The sequence below is a fragment of the Rhamphochromis longiceps genome, linkage group LG13 (genome assembly GCF_057381845.1).
Source record: "Rhamphochromis longiceps isolate RC_006_pf linkage group LG13, R_longiceps_female_GT1.1, whole genome shotgun sequence".
In the NCBI taxonomy this organism is placed as follows: domain Eukaryota; kingdom Metazoa; phylum Chordata; class Actinopteri; order Cichliformes; family Cichlidae; genus Rhamphochromis; species Rhamphochromis longiceps.
Window position 1 is genome coordinate 8,423,720 of NC_140569.1, and position 13,445 is coordinate 8,437,164.

At 39.1% G+C, this 13,445-nt stretch overlaps 1 protein-coding gene across 4 annotated transcripts in view; it reads right to left on the reverse strand.

Annotated features, from left to right (window-relative positions):
• abch1 (ATP-binding cassette, sub-family H, member 1) overlaps positions 1-13,445 on the reverse strand; it is a 33,626-nt gene that overhangs the window by 8,230 nt on the left and 11,951 nt on the right. For all 4 annotated transcript variants that reach the window (XM_085427347.1, XM_085427351.1, XM_085427349.1 and 1 more), the window contains exons 7-17: positions 11,127-11,201; positions 10,699-10,879; positions 10,317-10,413; positions 10,064-10,232; positions 9,496-9,596; positions 5,497-5,567; positions 4,101-4,150; positions 3,693-3,749; positions 3,500-3,570; positions 2,958-3,046; positions 1,933-2,036 (exon numbers count right to left, since the gene is read on the reverse strand). In XM_085427347.1, the coding sequence (XP_085283473.1) occupies positions 1,933-2,036; positions 2,958-3,046; positions 3,500-3,570; positions 3,693-3,749; positions 4,101-4,150; positions 5,497-5,567; positions 9,496-9,596; positions 10,064-10,232; positions 10,317-10,413; positions 10,699-10,879; positions 11,127-11,201 (1,065 nt within the window). The remainder of the gene's footprint in view (positions 1-1,932; positions 2,037-2,957; positions 3,047-3,499; positions 3,571-3,692; positions 3,750-4,100; positions 4,151-5,496; positions 5,568-9,495; positions 9,597-10,063; positions 10,233-10,316; positions 10,414-10,698; positions 10,880-11,126; positions 11,202-13,445) is intronic.

Sequence of the window (13,445 nt, forward strand, 5' to 3'; positions counted from 1 at the left end):
ACTTTGATTTTCTGGACTTATCTTCAGCCAAAAATACCACAAGAAATGGAAAGAAATATCACTGATACTGAACTTTGGTCTGTGATGTAAATGAGATATGAAACTTTTCAAAGTCACATAAAAGCAGTAAAACAGAGACTGGAAGTCTCGCCTCACAAGATTCCAGGTGATAAGCTCCCTCGCTAAACTGTGTGTGTGTGTGTGTCTGTGCCCTCCTTGGAGTGTTAAGACACTTCCCGTCTCCCCTGACAACGTGCAAAAATAAACCTGCACCAAGAGACCACATGACCACTCGGTTGCCACAGCAATCAAGGCCTGTTGTTGTGGTGATCCTGCAGTGATCCTTGGATACGGCCGGAGCGGGAAGTGATTTATGGAGCGGTGGGTTCTGTGGACTTGAGCACCTTAATTAAAACACACACACACACACACACACACACACACACACACACACACACACACACACACACACACACACTAACATAGAGGAGCGTACGCATAAAAGCAGGTCCCTGCATGAACTAAACGCACACTCACATTTATACTCTGTTCTTTCTTCTCTCTATTGATTTCATATGGATGTCTATCAATAATCAGTAGTGAAGGAAATCCCGATGTTCCCACTGGTTTGGTCATTAAAGCCAAGGATATTAAAGTTAATCGAACTTGGGACATTTAAGTTAATGGTAATAAAAATTAAAAGTAGACTTTAAAAAAAGTACAACAAAAATAAATAAAATACCAAAAATGTCTTTAGCAGCAACAACATAACAACAGCATAAACTAATGAAAAACAGAAAACCATAAAACTCTGGGTTTAACAGTTCAGATACTTTTCTCACTGGATGTCAGAAGGATTAATATTCTTTAAATAAAGAAGAAGCTACTTTCCCTTATATATTCTTCCTGGCCCAATTCCAAAGGGATTTGTATCTCCTTTTAGGATTTTTTTTGCTTGTTAGTCAGTTAGTGTAAACCAATACACAACTGAGCCACTGTTTAAAGTCTTTAAATGTGAAGACAAGTTTTCATGTCCTCATAGTCAAGTCATAAAACAGCAAATAGCCAATGAAAACTGGCAAGATTTGTCACATGTTTCATGACATCAGCGATTCTACATTAAATCTCGAGTCATAATATAGTGAAAAGCAGCACTGTTTGATAAGTCCATGTGTATATAGAGTAGCTGAACTTTGTCTTGCCACATAAGTGATGTTATGAAACTGTTTTGGACCAATAGAAGAAAGTGGAAAGTGGCCTTTATGTGATATATTTCCTCTTGAGTGCACTGTAACTAAATTTTTATGAGGGAAACAAGGTATATGCTTGAAAAAAAATAGAGGTTAATAAAATTATCATAAAATTATGACTTGAATCCACTGCAGGTAAAGTCTGATTTTGATGATGTAGGAAAAATGCAAATGAAGATGGTAAAAGGTCGGCGAGGGATTAACCTTCAGTATGTCAGAGCTGTTCCCTGCATGTTGAACGAAACCATATCAGAGGCCGTTTTAAAAAGCAAAGAAAATCTCCCTCACACAATGAGTTTGCAAAGAGCACAGGAAATACCACGTTTCAACCTAAAGTGTTTAACATTAAGTGACCGTGTTGTGGTCTCAGCAAAGGTTAAACAGGACTGACCCTGTGGTCTGGCTTTGCAAACACTTATTGGCATTACACTGACTGAAAGCAAACACAGAAAATCAATTAAAGAAGCAAACAGTGAGGTGACATCTGTTATACTGTGAGGTAAAAATAACAGTCAGCCTTGTTTATATAACCAAACCGTTCTTAAGGCTTCTATTTTTATCATTCATTTCCCCTGCTGACACTTTCTTCTCTGTGGACTTCATTTTTTACTGCTGCAAAGGTTCATCTGACTACGTCTGTATTTTGAGTTTCTGTGTTATTTTTCGGTTTTATTACTTCTACCTTGAAGACGAGCAGCATCATAAGAAGCAGCAGGATGATCTGAACGCTGATGACGAACAGCTGAGAGAAGAGGTGAGCCAGCATCGTCTCCAGAGAGCTCACACCTGATAGAAACACAGAGAGACAAAATTCAATAAACTCACTAAAAGATCTTTACACATTTTACATTCACATCAATTATTTAATCAATTACGTAATGTTGCAGTCAATTTATGGGTTCCCAGTATCTATCAAATCATAATCATAACAGAGGATAAACATAAACTGCTTCATAAACATAAACTTTTTAACTGCTCAGCTATATTATACTTTTTTTTATTACAAACTAAGTCACATGTGATACCTGCAACTATAACACATTTTTGATATAATTACAAATACTCAATAAGAGATTACTATTAACTCATAATCCATTTCAATGCTAAAAACAGCAGTTTATAAGAAGATCAAAACAAAAGGTTCTCAGTGTGTCTGCTTGCTCAAGGACATCTGCTGAACCCTACTGTGATCTTCTTACTCCCTCTAGTGGTCAAGTCATGAATTACACTTGAAACAATCCATTGATTGGATTCTTATCACCACTATATGGTTAATACTGAACACAGACTCAGTTTATTTGATGGTTTTTCCCATTTATGTGATTCACACCAGTTCTGCAAACAATCCAAAATTGGACTTTTAGATCAGACTGTCAAATCTTGACAAGAGAAATTAAAAACATGCTTCTTATAGGTACAGCTAACATTCAGATTTAGTTGAAGCTGTTTGGCAATAAGCCACAGTTATATATATATATATATATTTTTATCAGGGTGAATAATTTCTTTTCCTTTTCCCACTTGAGTGTAGGAGTGTTTTAAAACTAGAAACCATACAGAAAGATTTGTCATTCTTCATCGTGGAAATGCACTTGCACACTCAAAACCTGCATAGCATTAATATGTACAGGTGCAACATGTGTACCACTACAGTGGTTTCTGTATTCGCGTGTGAGTGTGGGAGCAATGTTAGCTTTGACGGCTCACCTGCGACCCAGCATCTATCCAAAAGCCCCTCTTTCCTCTCCAGGACAAAGGAGAGTGCTGTCAGACCCACGGCCAGGTAGAAGGTGATACTGGAGGGATCAACGGAAGAAGAGAAGGTAGAAGTGAAATGATAAGGTGGTATGTTGTTATTATGAGCTGATGCCAAAAATTTCACAAAATTAACCAAAAGGAAATAAACACAGATGGTAAAAGGCCTGTATTTGTATTTACTAGTCCCTTCACACACACATTCACACACTGGTGATGGCAAGCTACATTGTAGCCACAGCCACCCTGGGGCGCACTGACAGAGGCGAGGCTGCCGGACACTGGCGCCACCGGGCCCTCTGACCACCACCAGTAGGGAACGAGTGAAGTGTCTTGCCCAAGGACACAACGGCCGAGACTGTCCAAGCCGGGGCTCAAATCGGCAACCTTCCGATTACAAGGCGAACTCCCAACTCTTGAGCCACAATCACCCCGACACAGGTATAGTAAGGTGTCTACTACCCTATACTTTAACCAGCACACAGTGTACTGACCTGAGCACAGCTCCAGGGGTCACAAATGTAGTAAAGTCTGTGTTTTGGCTGCCGTAGATTGGCTCCTCAAACTAGCAGAAGAAATCAAGAGTGTTTATTTTACTTTATTATGCAGCATGTATAAATTCATATACATTTAAGTATTTACAGTATTTAATTACATTCAGTTGCTTTTTTCCATAAACTCTCTTACCTTTATTGGTAAGGCAACCATATATGCCATGCCACCCAGCTTATAATCCACAAATGCCTGCAGACAGAGGGCAAAACATAAGTGATGCATCTGTTTTTTTAAGAAAAAATCAGGGCTACTCTTTATCATCTTTAAGTATTTTCATTAAATATTCAAATCAGTTTAATGTTGTTTACATAATTCTAGTTCACAACGGCTCTCGTCCACAGACCGCTTAAAAAAGATGGGAGGTGTTTGAAAAGTTGGGTTATTTTCCAATGGCCAGCAGTAAACGCTGTCCTGATAACTTTATGGGCTCAATCAACAACCAGGCTTCTTAAGCTGTGGCTAAAAGCTCAGTGATGGCTCTTGTTCACTGAAACATGGATATTTTATGTATACAGCATAGACTTCACATCATATTTGTACCTGGAAGGCCTGGTGTAGTTTCTTCTGCACCATGAGGGCAATTTGCCGATCTAAGAATGAAAAAAAGGGAAAACATGAGCATCTTCGTCTTGTCAGAGTGATTTTTTAATGTTCACCATTCAAAATTTAAAGGGAGCATGTAAATCACACATCAGATCTTGATGAATGAAATATTCAGGTTGAAAATCTTTGCTGACATAGAGTAGAAACCAAACTTATTGACCTTTTAAGGGCTGGATTTAAAATTATACCAGAAATAAGAAATTGAAATCACAGATTGAGGCCAGCTTGTGTTATCTGTCTTAGAAGTATACATGGCCCCCACATGACATCTGGGCATACTCCTGATTAGAAGGTCTACGGTGTCCTATGAGGATCTCCTCCCTGACCTGGAGTATCAGTGAGCTCCTGGACAGTCTATGGCTGCACTGGAATGCACCAATATGTGAGGTCGCATTTAGGAATTACTTGTACACTTTGGCCACATGTGTCACGGTTTGTGGAGACAGACCGTGCGGAGATGTGTGTGGTGGACCCAGGTGCGAACACAAGTGAGGATAAGGGAGTGAACTTAAACAAAAACGAGCCTTTTATTGTGGCTGATGATCACGAAAGAAACAAACGAGAATGAGGGCAGCAGAAGAGCAATAACTAAACAGAAACCTAAACTGGGAACAAACTATGAAAGCTAACTATGGCTGTGACTCTGGCTATGGCGAGAAAACCAGACGACCTGATGACAAACAAAGGAAGAGTGGGGACTTAAATACACACATGAGGTGATCAGGGGAAGTGGAGACACATGAGAACACAGCTGACTAGAATGAAACATAATGACAATACAGGGAAGAGTAACACTAACTACAATGAACAAAGAACACCAGACTCTTCCAAAACAAAACAGGAAACATGTGAAGAAGACATGACAATACAAACTTGATAACATAAGACATGCAGTCAAAACAGCCTCACAGACAAAGGGTGAGGGAAACGTAAATGAGCTTAGGTAATCTAATGAACTTGAAAATAAACCATAAACATCAAACATTACCTAAAACTTAAAACGCTGGGTCAAAGACCCAGGATCATGACAATATGAGGCTCAGCATTGTCCTCCACCAGGATGAACCTACTGCACCAGTTTATGGTCTGACAGTAAACTACCTAACAGCAGACATGGTACTAATATCTAATACAAAGAGGTCTACTTGTGCAGGCCGAATGATCTGCAGGTACCATTTCATACTACCACCAGTGACAAGCAGTAGTTTGATGTAATGCCGGAATTTGATGTATGTGAGAATCCTATATGTACAATATACATTAGTATAACATAAATAAAGCACACAGTATGTTTCATTCAACAACAATTATCCAAAAATGGTTTGTATCTTACTTGTCTGGTCCAGCCAGACGTGTATTGATCCTCCATCGATTATCTCCTGAGAGACCTGCCGCTGGAGCATCCTGTGCAATAAGGAACCAGAATTATGATCAGAAAAAAGTAGAACCTCAGTCTATCTAACAAAACACTAGAATGTAAATATCGCAATGACAAGCTGAAAAGTGAGTGATAATCTGCTGAATCTGCAGGTTTTCTAAATTTGTCTGGCAGGACAAGTTTAAATGATAGACAGCATACGAGAGAGACAGATAGAGACAGATAAAGCACTACTGAACTATGTGATAGTGAAATCTAATCTCAGTGACCCAGGTTGAAGAATTTGGCCATTAGGACACTACAAACCCGGTGAACCTGAGGAAGGTGCATAGGAACATAAATATTCATTTTTTTCCTAAGGAATCTGGTTATTGATATGGAACCTTATGAAAGGAGTGTATGACCTTATAAACTAAGCAGCCAAGTGAATTAATAAACAGAGTCATGCATGCATGTGACTGCAGGCTGGTAGCACTATTTAAAACTCAGAAGGTCAGCAGGCTAATTATTATTTCTCTGACACAATTAAAGCAATGCCTCAAGTCTAGCTGAGCCACTGAGAGCATTGAACCACGTGTAATTTACTATTACTAAATTGTAACTTTGTTCTTGAATACCAGTGAACTGAATAATGCGTGTCAGATATGTGTAGCCTGGAATTCCTTAAAGTATTTATTTCAGATGGTCTCACTTGGACAAACTTACTGTCTGCGTAAGTGCATAGATTAAAATTTTGATTAAGGGTGTTGCACTTTAACATAGTTCCATTACAAAGTATGAAACTGGTGTGCTGCACAGAGAGTTTGTAGCTACAGGAAATTTTCTGCCTTGTCCCTAGTTAGGCTTTTACAAAAATCTACTGGTAGTTGTTGTATTTAATCCTTTCAGGAGATGATGATGCCAATACATGGCTGAACATCTAAAAGCTTCAAATTGAGGGTATTTTATCATTTTAGATTTTTTATTATGTTATATGTTAGATATATGTATATGTAGTAATATATATGTTTTATTTTTACAACAGTGATCCCCAAAGCGGGCTATGAAGATACTGCACGGGTGCTAAGAAGAGATTTTGTTAAGAAAAAATTTTGTATTAAGGTTTAAATCCCAATAAAATGAAAATGACAGAATACAATTTATTTTATATTTAAAAAAAGCAAAGCAAACTATTAAAAAAAAGCATGGAAAGTATGCGTTCATTTTTTTGTTAAGACTTACTGACATGCATTTTTCTGACATAATGTTAACGTTCATGACAGCACAATCACAAAATGACTGAATAAGAATGGCTTGTTTGGAAAGGTTGCCAAGAGAGCCTCTTCCCTCTAAATGAACGTAAGAGCAGAGCTTAGGTTTGTAAAGTTGGATCTGAACAAACCAGGAGGTTGTGGAAGAATGTGAGTGCATGTGAGTCCATCTGTGCCACAAAGCTTGGTTAAAATGAAACACAACAATGATCCCGAGAACACCAGCAGGTGTTCCAGTGGTCCAGTCAAAGTCCAGATCAGACCTCAGCCTGTGCTGTTGAGGGTTCATAAAAGAGCTGTGCATAAATGACTGTGTGCGAACCTCGATGAGCTGAAGTGATAACTGGGCCAAAATCCCTTCACAACAACGTCAAAGACTGATAAAGTCTGATAAAGGTTATTGTGATTGTTGTAAAAATCTATTTATCAGTCTTTGTAATGTATCACAAGTTGTTCATCTGAGGTTATATCTAAATTATCGTAGATCCTGATAAAGGCCTGGTGAATTTTTTATTATTATTTCCTGGCACGGTGATTAGCACTGTTGCCTCACAGCAAGAAGGTCCTGAGTTCAACTCCACCATCTGGCTGCGGCCTTTCAGTGCGGACTTTACGTGTTTGCGTGGGTTCTCCGACTTCCTCCCACAGTCCAAAGACATGCAATTATTTGGGTTAGGGTAATTAATGATTCAAAATTGCCCATAGGTGTGAATGTGAGTGTGATTCTCTGTTAGTCCTGTGATAAACAGGCCACCTGTACCCTGCCTCTCGCCCCATGTCATGTCCAGCTCCTCACAACTGAAAGAGGATGTACTTTCAATTTCAAATGACTGTATCTTAGATTTTTCATCTATATATGTGCCACCATATTAAGGCAGTGGAAAGGTAGGAGTTAAAATATAGCCACCAACTGCCATAAACAAAAGCTGTTTTTGAAGGATAAACCTCAGTAGGGAATTTATCACAGCTTTGAAATGAATCCAGAAAAAAGATGAAAAAAACGTCATAATGGTGGGTCAGATTGTGATAGGTGTGAATATCTTCATTCTCATAAGATATTAAAACGTGCATACCAAAAATACATTTGCATGAACTCCTTATCCATCCTGCCTTATCCATATGATTCCTAACAGGAAACAAAAATCTGCTTCATGCTTATGTGATAACATTAAGATCTGCTTGAGAATCAGCCAGAGTACCACTCTGCCAGAAGACATGGGAGAAGAAGCTTTTTGTTTTTCTTAGGCAGGTCTGTCACATAAGAAGCACATGATTTGGTAAGAATAAGCATCTTATTGGTCGGTGCTAAGATGCAACCTGCTCAGGTGTGTTACGGACAGGAAGGACCAGACTGTCCACCCTGCAGTCTCACGCTGTGACTGACGACTGAACAACAACCCTGCTGCAATGACTCACCTTCACATGATTTTGAGGTGTGAGTTGGTGTGGTGTGGCCTCTGTGAGCTTTTATGTGTATCAAAACAACAGAGAGTGCATGTGGAAAAAAATTTACTTTCAGATTAATTCACCATCAGAAGAACATATTAAACATTTTAATAAAAACAGTTTTAAAGCCACTTAGAAAAGCAAGATATTAAGCTGATTTATGTGGTCCTTTTAAGTAGAAGCAGATAAATAAATGATATATTATTTGCTGTAATGCTCATTAAAACAAATATAAAAACATTTATTGGGATATTTTTGGGAAGCTGTGTACTGGGACTGAAAACATTTTAATTCAGTATTTCAGATCCATAAGAATCTGGTACTTTCCTCCGGATGATTGCACAAATACCTTTATGCATAATACATCAGGGCTGATGTGTTTGATCACGTCAGTCATGCTGTTTGTTTTCACTGGCAACAAGAAAGCTGCACTGATTTACCTGAGGTCATAATTTCTCTTAATGCAAACCACACGCTGGATTTTCTGGATTTTATGCACTATCACCAGGGGAAATATTAGTTGGATATATTGTGAAGATTTTTATAATTATAATGGAGGCTGGTGCAAATCTTCCAGTCAAAGTTTCCAAAGAGTCTACAACCATCCTCCAATCCGAATTTCTAAGTAAGTAAATCACCAACTTGTGAAATTATTGTTAAGGTATATAATAGGTGCATGGTGTTCCCTGAGGTGTGCGTGTTTGTGATATGCAGCTGGAATGCTGCCATGCATTACAAAGACTCGTCTTCAAAATCTGTCTGCTTTGCCTGACTACTGAGAATCCCCACTGACAAACACAAACGTCTGTACACAGCCTGTTCTGCCCACGTGTAGGTGCATGACATCAGCATGTGCTGCTTGAAAGGGAACTATCAAAAGTAGGGCAATGAGGAAGAAAAAGGCAGCAAGTTGTTTGTTTGCAAAGGTACATGAAAACAAGCAACATCCTCAAGCTGACACTTGTCATAAACAGGTCAAATATAACATGTACATGAAATGTTGGCTAATCTAACCAAGAAAAATGTCAAACATTTAGGTCACACAATGCAGTTTTATTCAACTCATCTGCTCTGACGCCTCCAATGCCAGTGCGGCTATTTATCCCACGTCTTTGTATTTCAAAGGTATGTCAATCATTTTTGTCTAAAGTAACATGAGGGCAATGAACATTGAGTGCAGACATGTTTTGCAGTCATAACATCAGTTACAGATGCTGATCCAGCACATCAGCTCGGCCCATGACGCTCTGTCCCTTACCGTTTAGTCAGGTAGCTGGTGAAGTTCTTGCCAAAGCCGATTACACTCCAGTACTCTCCATTATAGATTCCCTCAAAAGCTTCTTTGTGGGACAAGTTCACCTGCAGATAAAAAAAAAGAAGCAGGTTCAATTCATTCTATGTCCTAAGTTTCATTTTCAAATGCAGATGGACCATATGCTACACCATGTTTCCTCAACCAGTCTGAACTTCACCATCTGCCGCACAAGGTCAGACTAAATCAATTAAAGTTTCTGCACATTATGTATGTTACAGTTTGTTGAACAGCTATGGTTCTGTTACAGAGAGAAACAATCTTTCCTCTTCAATGATTTCCCAGAAATGGGAAGTCCTGGTGTTTGTTCTTTTGTGAAACTCATTTGCTTAGAGTGAAAATAGATTTTAACAGCTGAGAAAGAAGTCTGCTACTTTGAAAATTGTACTTACTCACTTTCTCATGTGCAACCTACCAGCAGATTTACAGTAACAAAGGAAAAGTCAACAAATTCAGAATCCAAAGGTCATCACAGCTGATAAGGATTCATATCTCTTAGGGCCAAAACAAATACCTGCTGCACACTCGAGTTGTCCAGGAAGGAGAGGAATGATTGGCTGAAAGCAGAGGGGGAGGTCTCATTGTTCACTATAGCAACCTGGATGCCCTTTGGATCTCCTCCGACACACAGACAGATGAGGGAGACCTGGATGACGGGCAGCAGGAACTGGAAACACAAAGAGCTGCCAACACAGAGTAGAAAATAAAGTGTAATGAACTGGTTACTTATAGACAGTGACAAATAACCTCTGTTAACTGCATCATACCCCGGCATTCTCTTCATCCGCACCAATGTTTTGATCATCAGGGCTGCGATGTTCCTCCACTTTGGCAGCACATGTCTGGCTCGCACCTTCCAGTCCACTGAACACAAAAATGCAATATAAGTGACTGCAACTTATATTTTTTAAAACAGCAGCGGTTAAAATGTTTACCTTAATCTGTGCCTCCTCTTTAAAAAGCTTTAGTGAGTTTCAACTCATTGTTTATCAACCTGACCTGCAATTATATTATTATTATCATCCACTCCTCGTACCTTTACTTTTTGATGTCAGAAGCAGCTGATTTTAAAGAAGCGCTATAAAACTCCTGGCCCATTGTTAAATGATATGCACAGGTAGAAAAAGAAAAAATGCTAGATGTCGGTACCTGAACATTTGAGGCTTTCCTCTGCAGGTGGAGATCTGACTCCAAGAATTGGCTGACTCTCATCCTTCCCATTCTCAAATGACTGGCTTTTGTCTAACGTTCCATCTGGAGAACTGGAATCGCGTTTAGAGTCGACCTGGTCTGACGTCTCACACAGCTGCAGGAAGGCATGCTCCAGGGTCTGAAGGACGGATAATATGGGCTAAAATTCACAAGCCTTTTTTAGCCTCCTGTGTATTTGGAGGGTTTACTACGAAAGCGTGCCACAGCCATAGTTTTAATTGCAAGAGGAAAAAAAGTTCACTGTTAACTTTTATTCATATCAACATAAGATGTAAAGCAAAAAGCAAACTAAACAACCTCCATGCCTTGACTATCACCACCCCTGGGCACCCACACAGTCTGTACTGGGATTTGAGAGTACTCACTGTTGCACAGTGCTGCTTCATGACGGCATCTGGGGGACCTTCAGCCAGCAACCGGCCATGTCGCATGAGACCGACCTATACAACGGGAAAAAGAAAGAAGAGAGAGGTTCTCTTTTTAAAACGAGTGACTTAATTTTTTTTCTTGGCAATTATTTATTTAGTTATAAAGTAATAAATAATAATATATTTATAATTAGATGATTTATTTTGTTATAGACACACACACACACACACACACACTGAATGTTGCTGAATGAATGTTAAATGTATGTTTTTTTATCTTCTGCAAAAGAAATGCTAATTCTTATCTTAATAGAAATCCAAAGTGTATCGCATATAGCTGTTGTCAGGGAGCCAAAACACACAGTTGTCTGAATAAGCTTCTAAAGTTGTATAAGAGCGGTAAATCAGGATAAGCCAAACAGTGGATTTGTTAGCCATCTACAAAATAGCAAACTACTTCTTATTCTGTTGTGTGTGAATGGTACTCTTATCCTATTAGTCTTTTTTAGTGGGTCAAACATGGATAAACAAAGGCTGCAGCTGCTATGTGATCAGAGTTTATTTATTATACCAGAAAGCAAAAGATTTGTGCATGCAAGAAGCATGTTGACATGGTAAAAGCTCATTCCTCAGCTGTGGAGTGATGCATTGCTCCACTGGGTGCTCCGTCAGTTGACATACGTCTGTCAAAGTATCACGAAGACAGGAACAAATAAGCCCATTTGTCTCAGTCCTTCACACAGATATCGTTTTAAGTGAAAATGGAGACATGCCTGATAGGACTGAGTGGGCAGACTGGTTTTAGTGGAGACGTTCTGGATCCAGGTTATAATGATTGTGACACAGATAAAGTGCTTGAACTTTGTGAGTCCTGTGTGAAGCCACCATCACCACTTCTGACTGTGGAATTTCTGTGGAATTCCTACCATCACAAAACTTTTACCTGACCTTTCAATGCCCTTGCCTCGGTGGTGAATTTGCAGTCATGTGAAAATGAAAGACAGTAAACTTTGGAAAAACAAAGGAATTAAGAGAGTAAGTAGCAGCCAAGTGCAGACATAAACTTGATTAACTGATTAGTAAATGTGACCACTTCTATGACAGGTGACACCTCAGCACTGCATTAACAAATGGCCACAAAATAAGCGCCTTGAGGCGACTGTTGTTGTGATTTGGTGCTATACAAATAAAATTGAAGTGAAATTGAAATTGAATATTCTTGAGTGGGTATCCCAGCAATTCTGCCCAAAGGTAAGACAGTGATCAAAGAAACGCAAGAAGTACATCTCATACTCTACAAGCTCAGCGCGTTAAATGTTAGTCCATGACAGTCCAGTTACAAAAAGACTTAACAAGTATGGCTTGTTTGGAAGGGTTGCCTGGAGAAATTCTCTCCAAGAATAACATGGCAGCACAACTTTTCAACGGTTTTCAATGTTGCATCTGAACAAACCACAAAACCTCTGGAACAATGACCTTTGCACAGATGAGACCAAAGTGGAGATGTTCAGCTATAATGCACAACACCACATTCAACACACGAGCACAAATACAGCATACATACTGTCAATGCAGTGGTGGAGGGGCAATGATTTAGGCTTGTTTTGTAGCCAAAAGTCCTGTGAACCCTGCAGTCACTGAGTATACCATGAACTCCTCTGCATAAGTATTCTAGAGTCAAACATGAGGCCGTTTGTCTGCTAGCTAAAATTCGCTGATACCATGGGACAGTGATCCCAAGAACACCAGCCAATCTATGACAGAATGGCTGAAAAAGAAAAGAAGAAAGATGTTGCAATGGCCCAGTCAAACTCCAGACCTCAACCCGACTGTGGCAGGACATAAAGAGAGCTATGCATAAATGAATTCCCGCAAAACCTCAAAAAACTGTAAATGATGCCATAAAGAAGACTGTGCCAATGTTGCGAGAGACTGATAGAGTTATTCTAAAATCTTGTAAAAAGTAAGATTTCTACATGTTTACCTGATACTTAGAGAAGAGACCTTACATGTTACGTTCAACTAATAGAAAACCAATCAATAAATCAATCGGTTGTTTTGTACTGTTGTCTAGAGCTATTAGCAGTGCAATAGTGGTACAAGTGTAGGTTTAAGTATGAGCCATTGTCTAATGTTTGACTCTTCATTTGACACTTGTGGTTACACGAGCTACTGTGTAAATCTCTTCAGCTCTTCAGCAATTTATTGATTAGCTCATTATAAACTAAGGTAGAGACAGTGAAAACAGCACATATTCTCAAAACTGCTCTTTGTGTTGCACATTTCCTTGCCAGCAGCTTCAGCTTTAGAAAACTG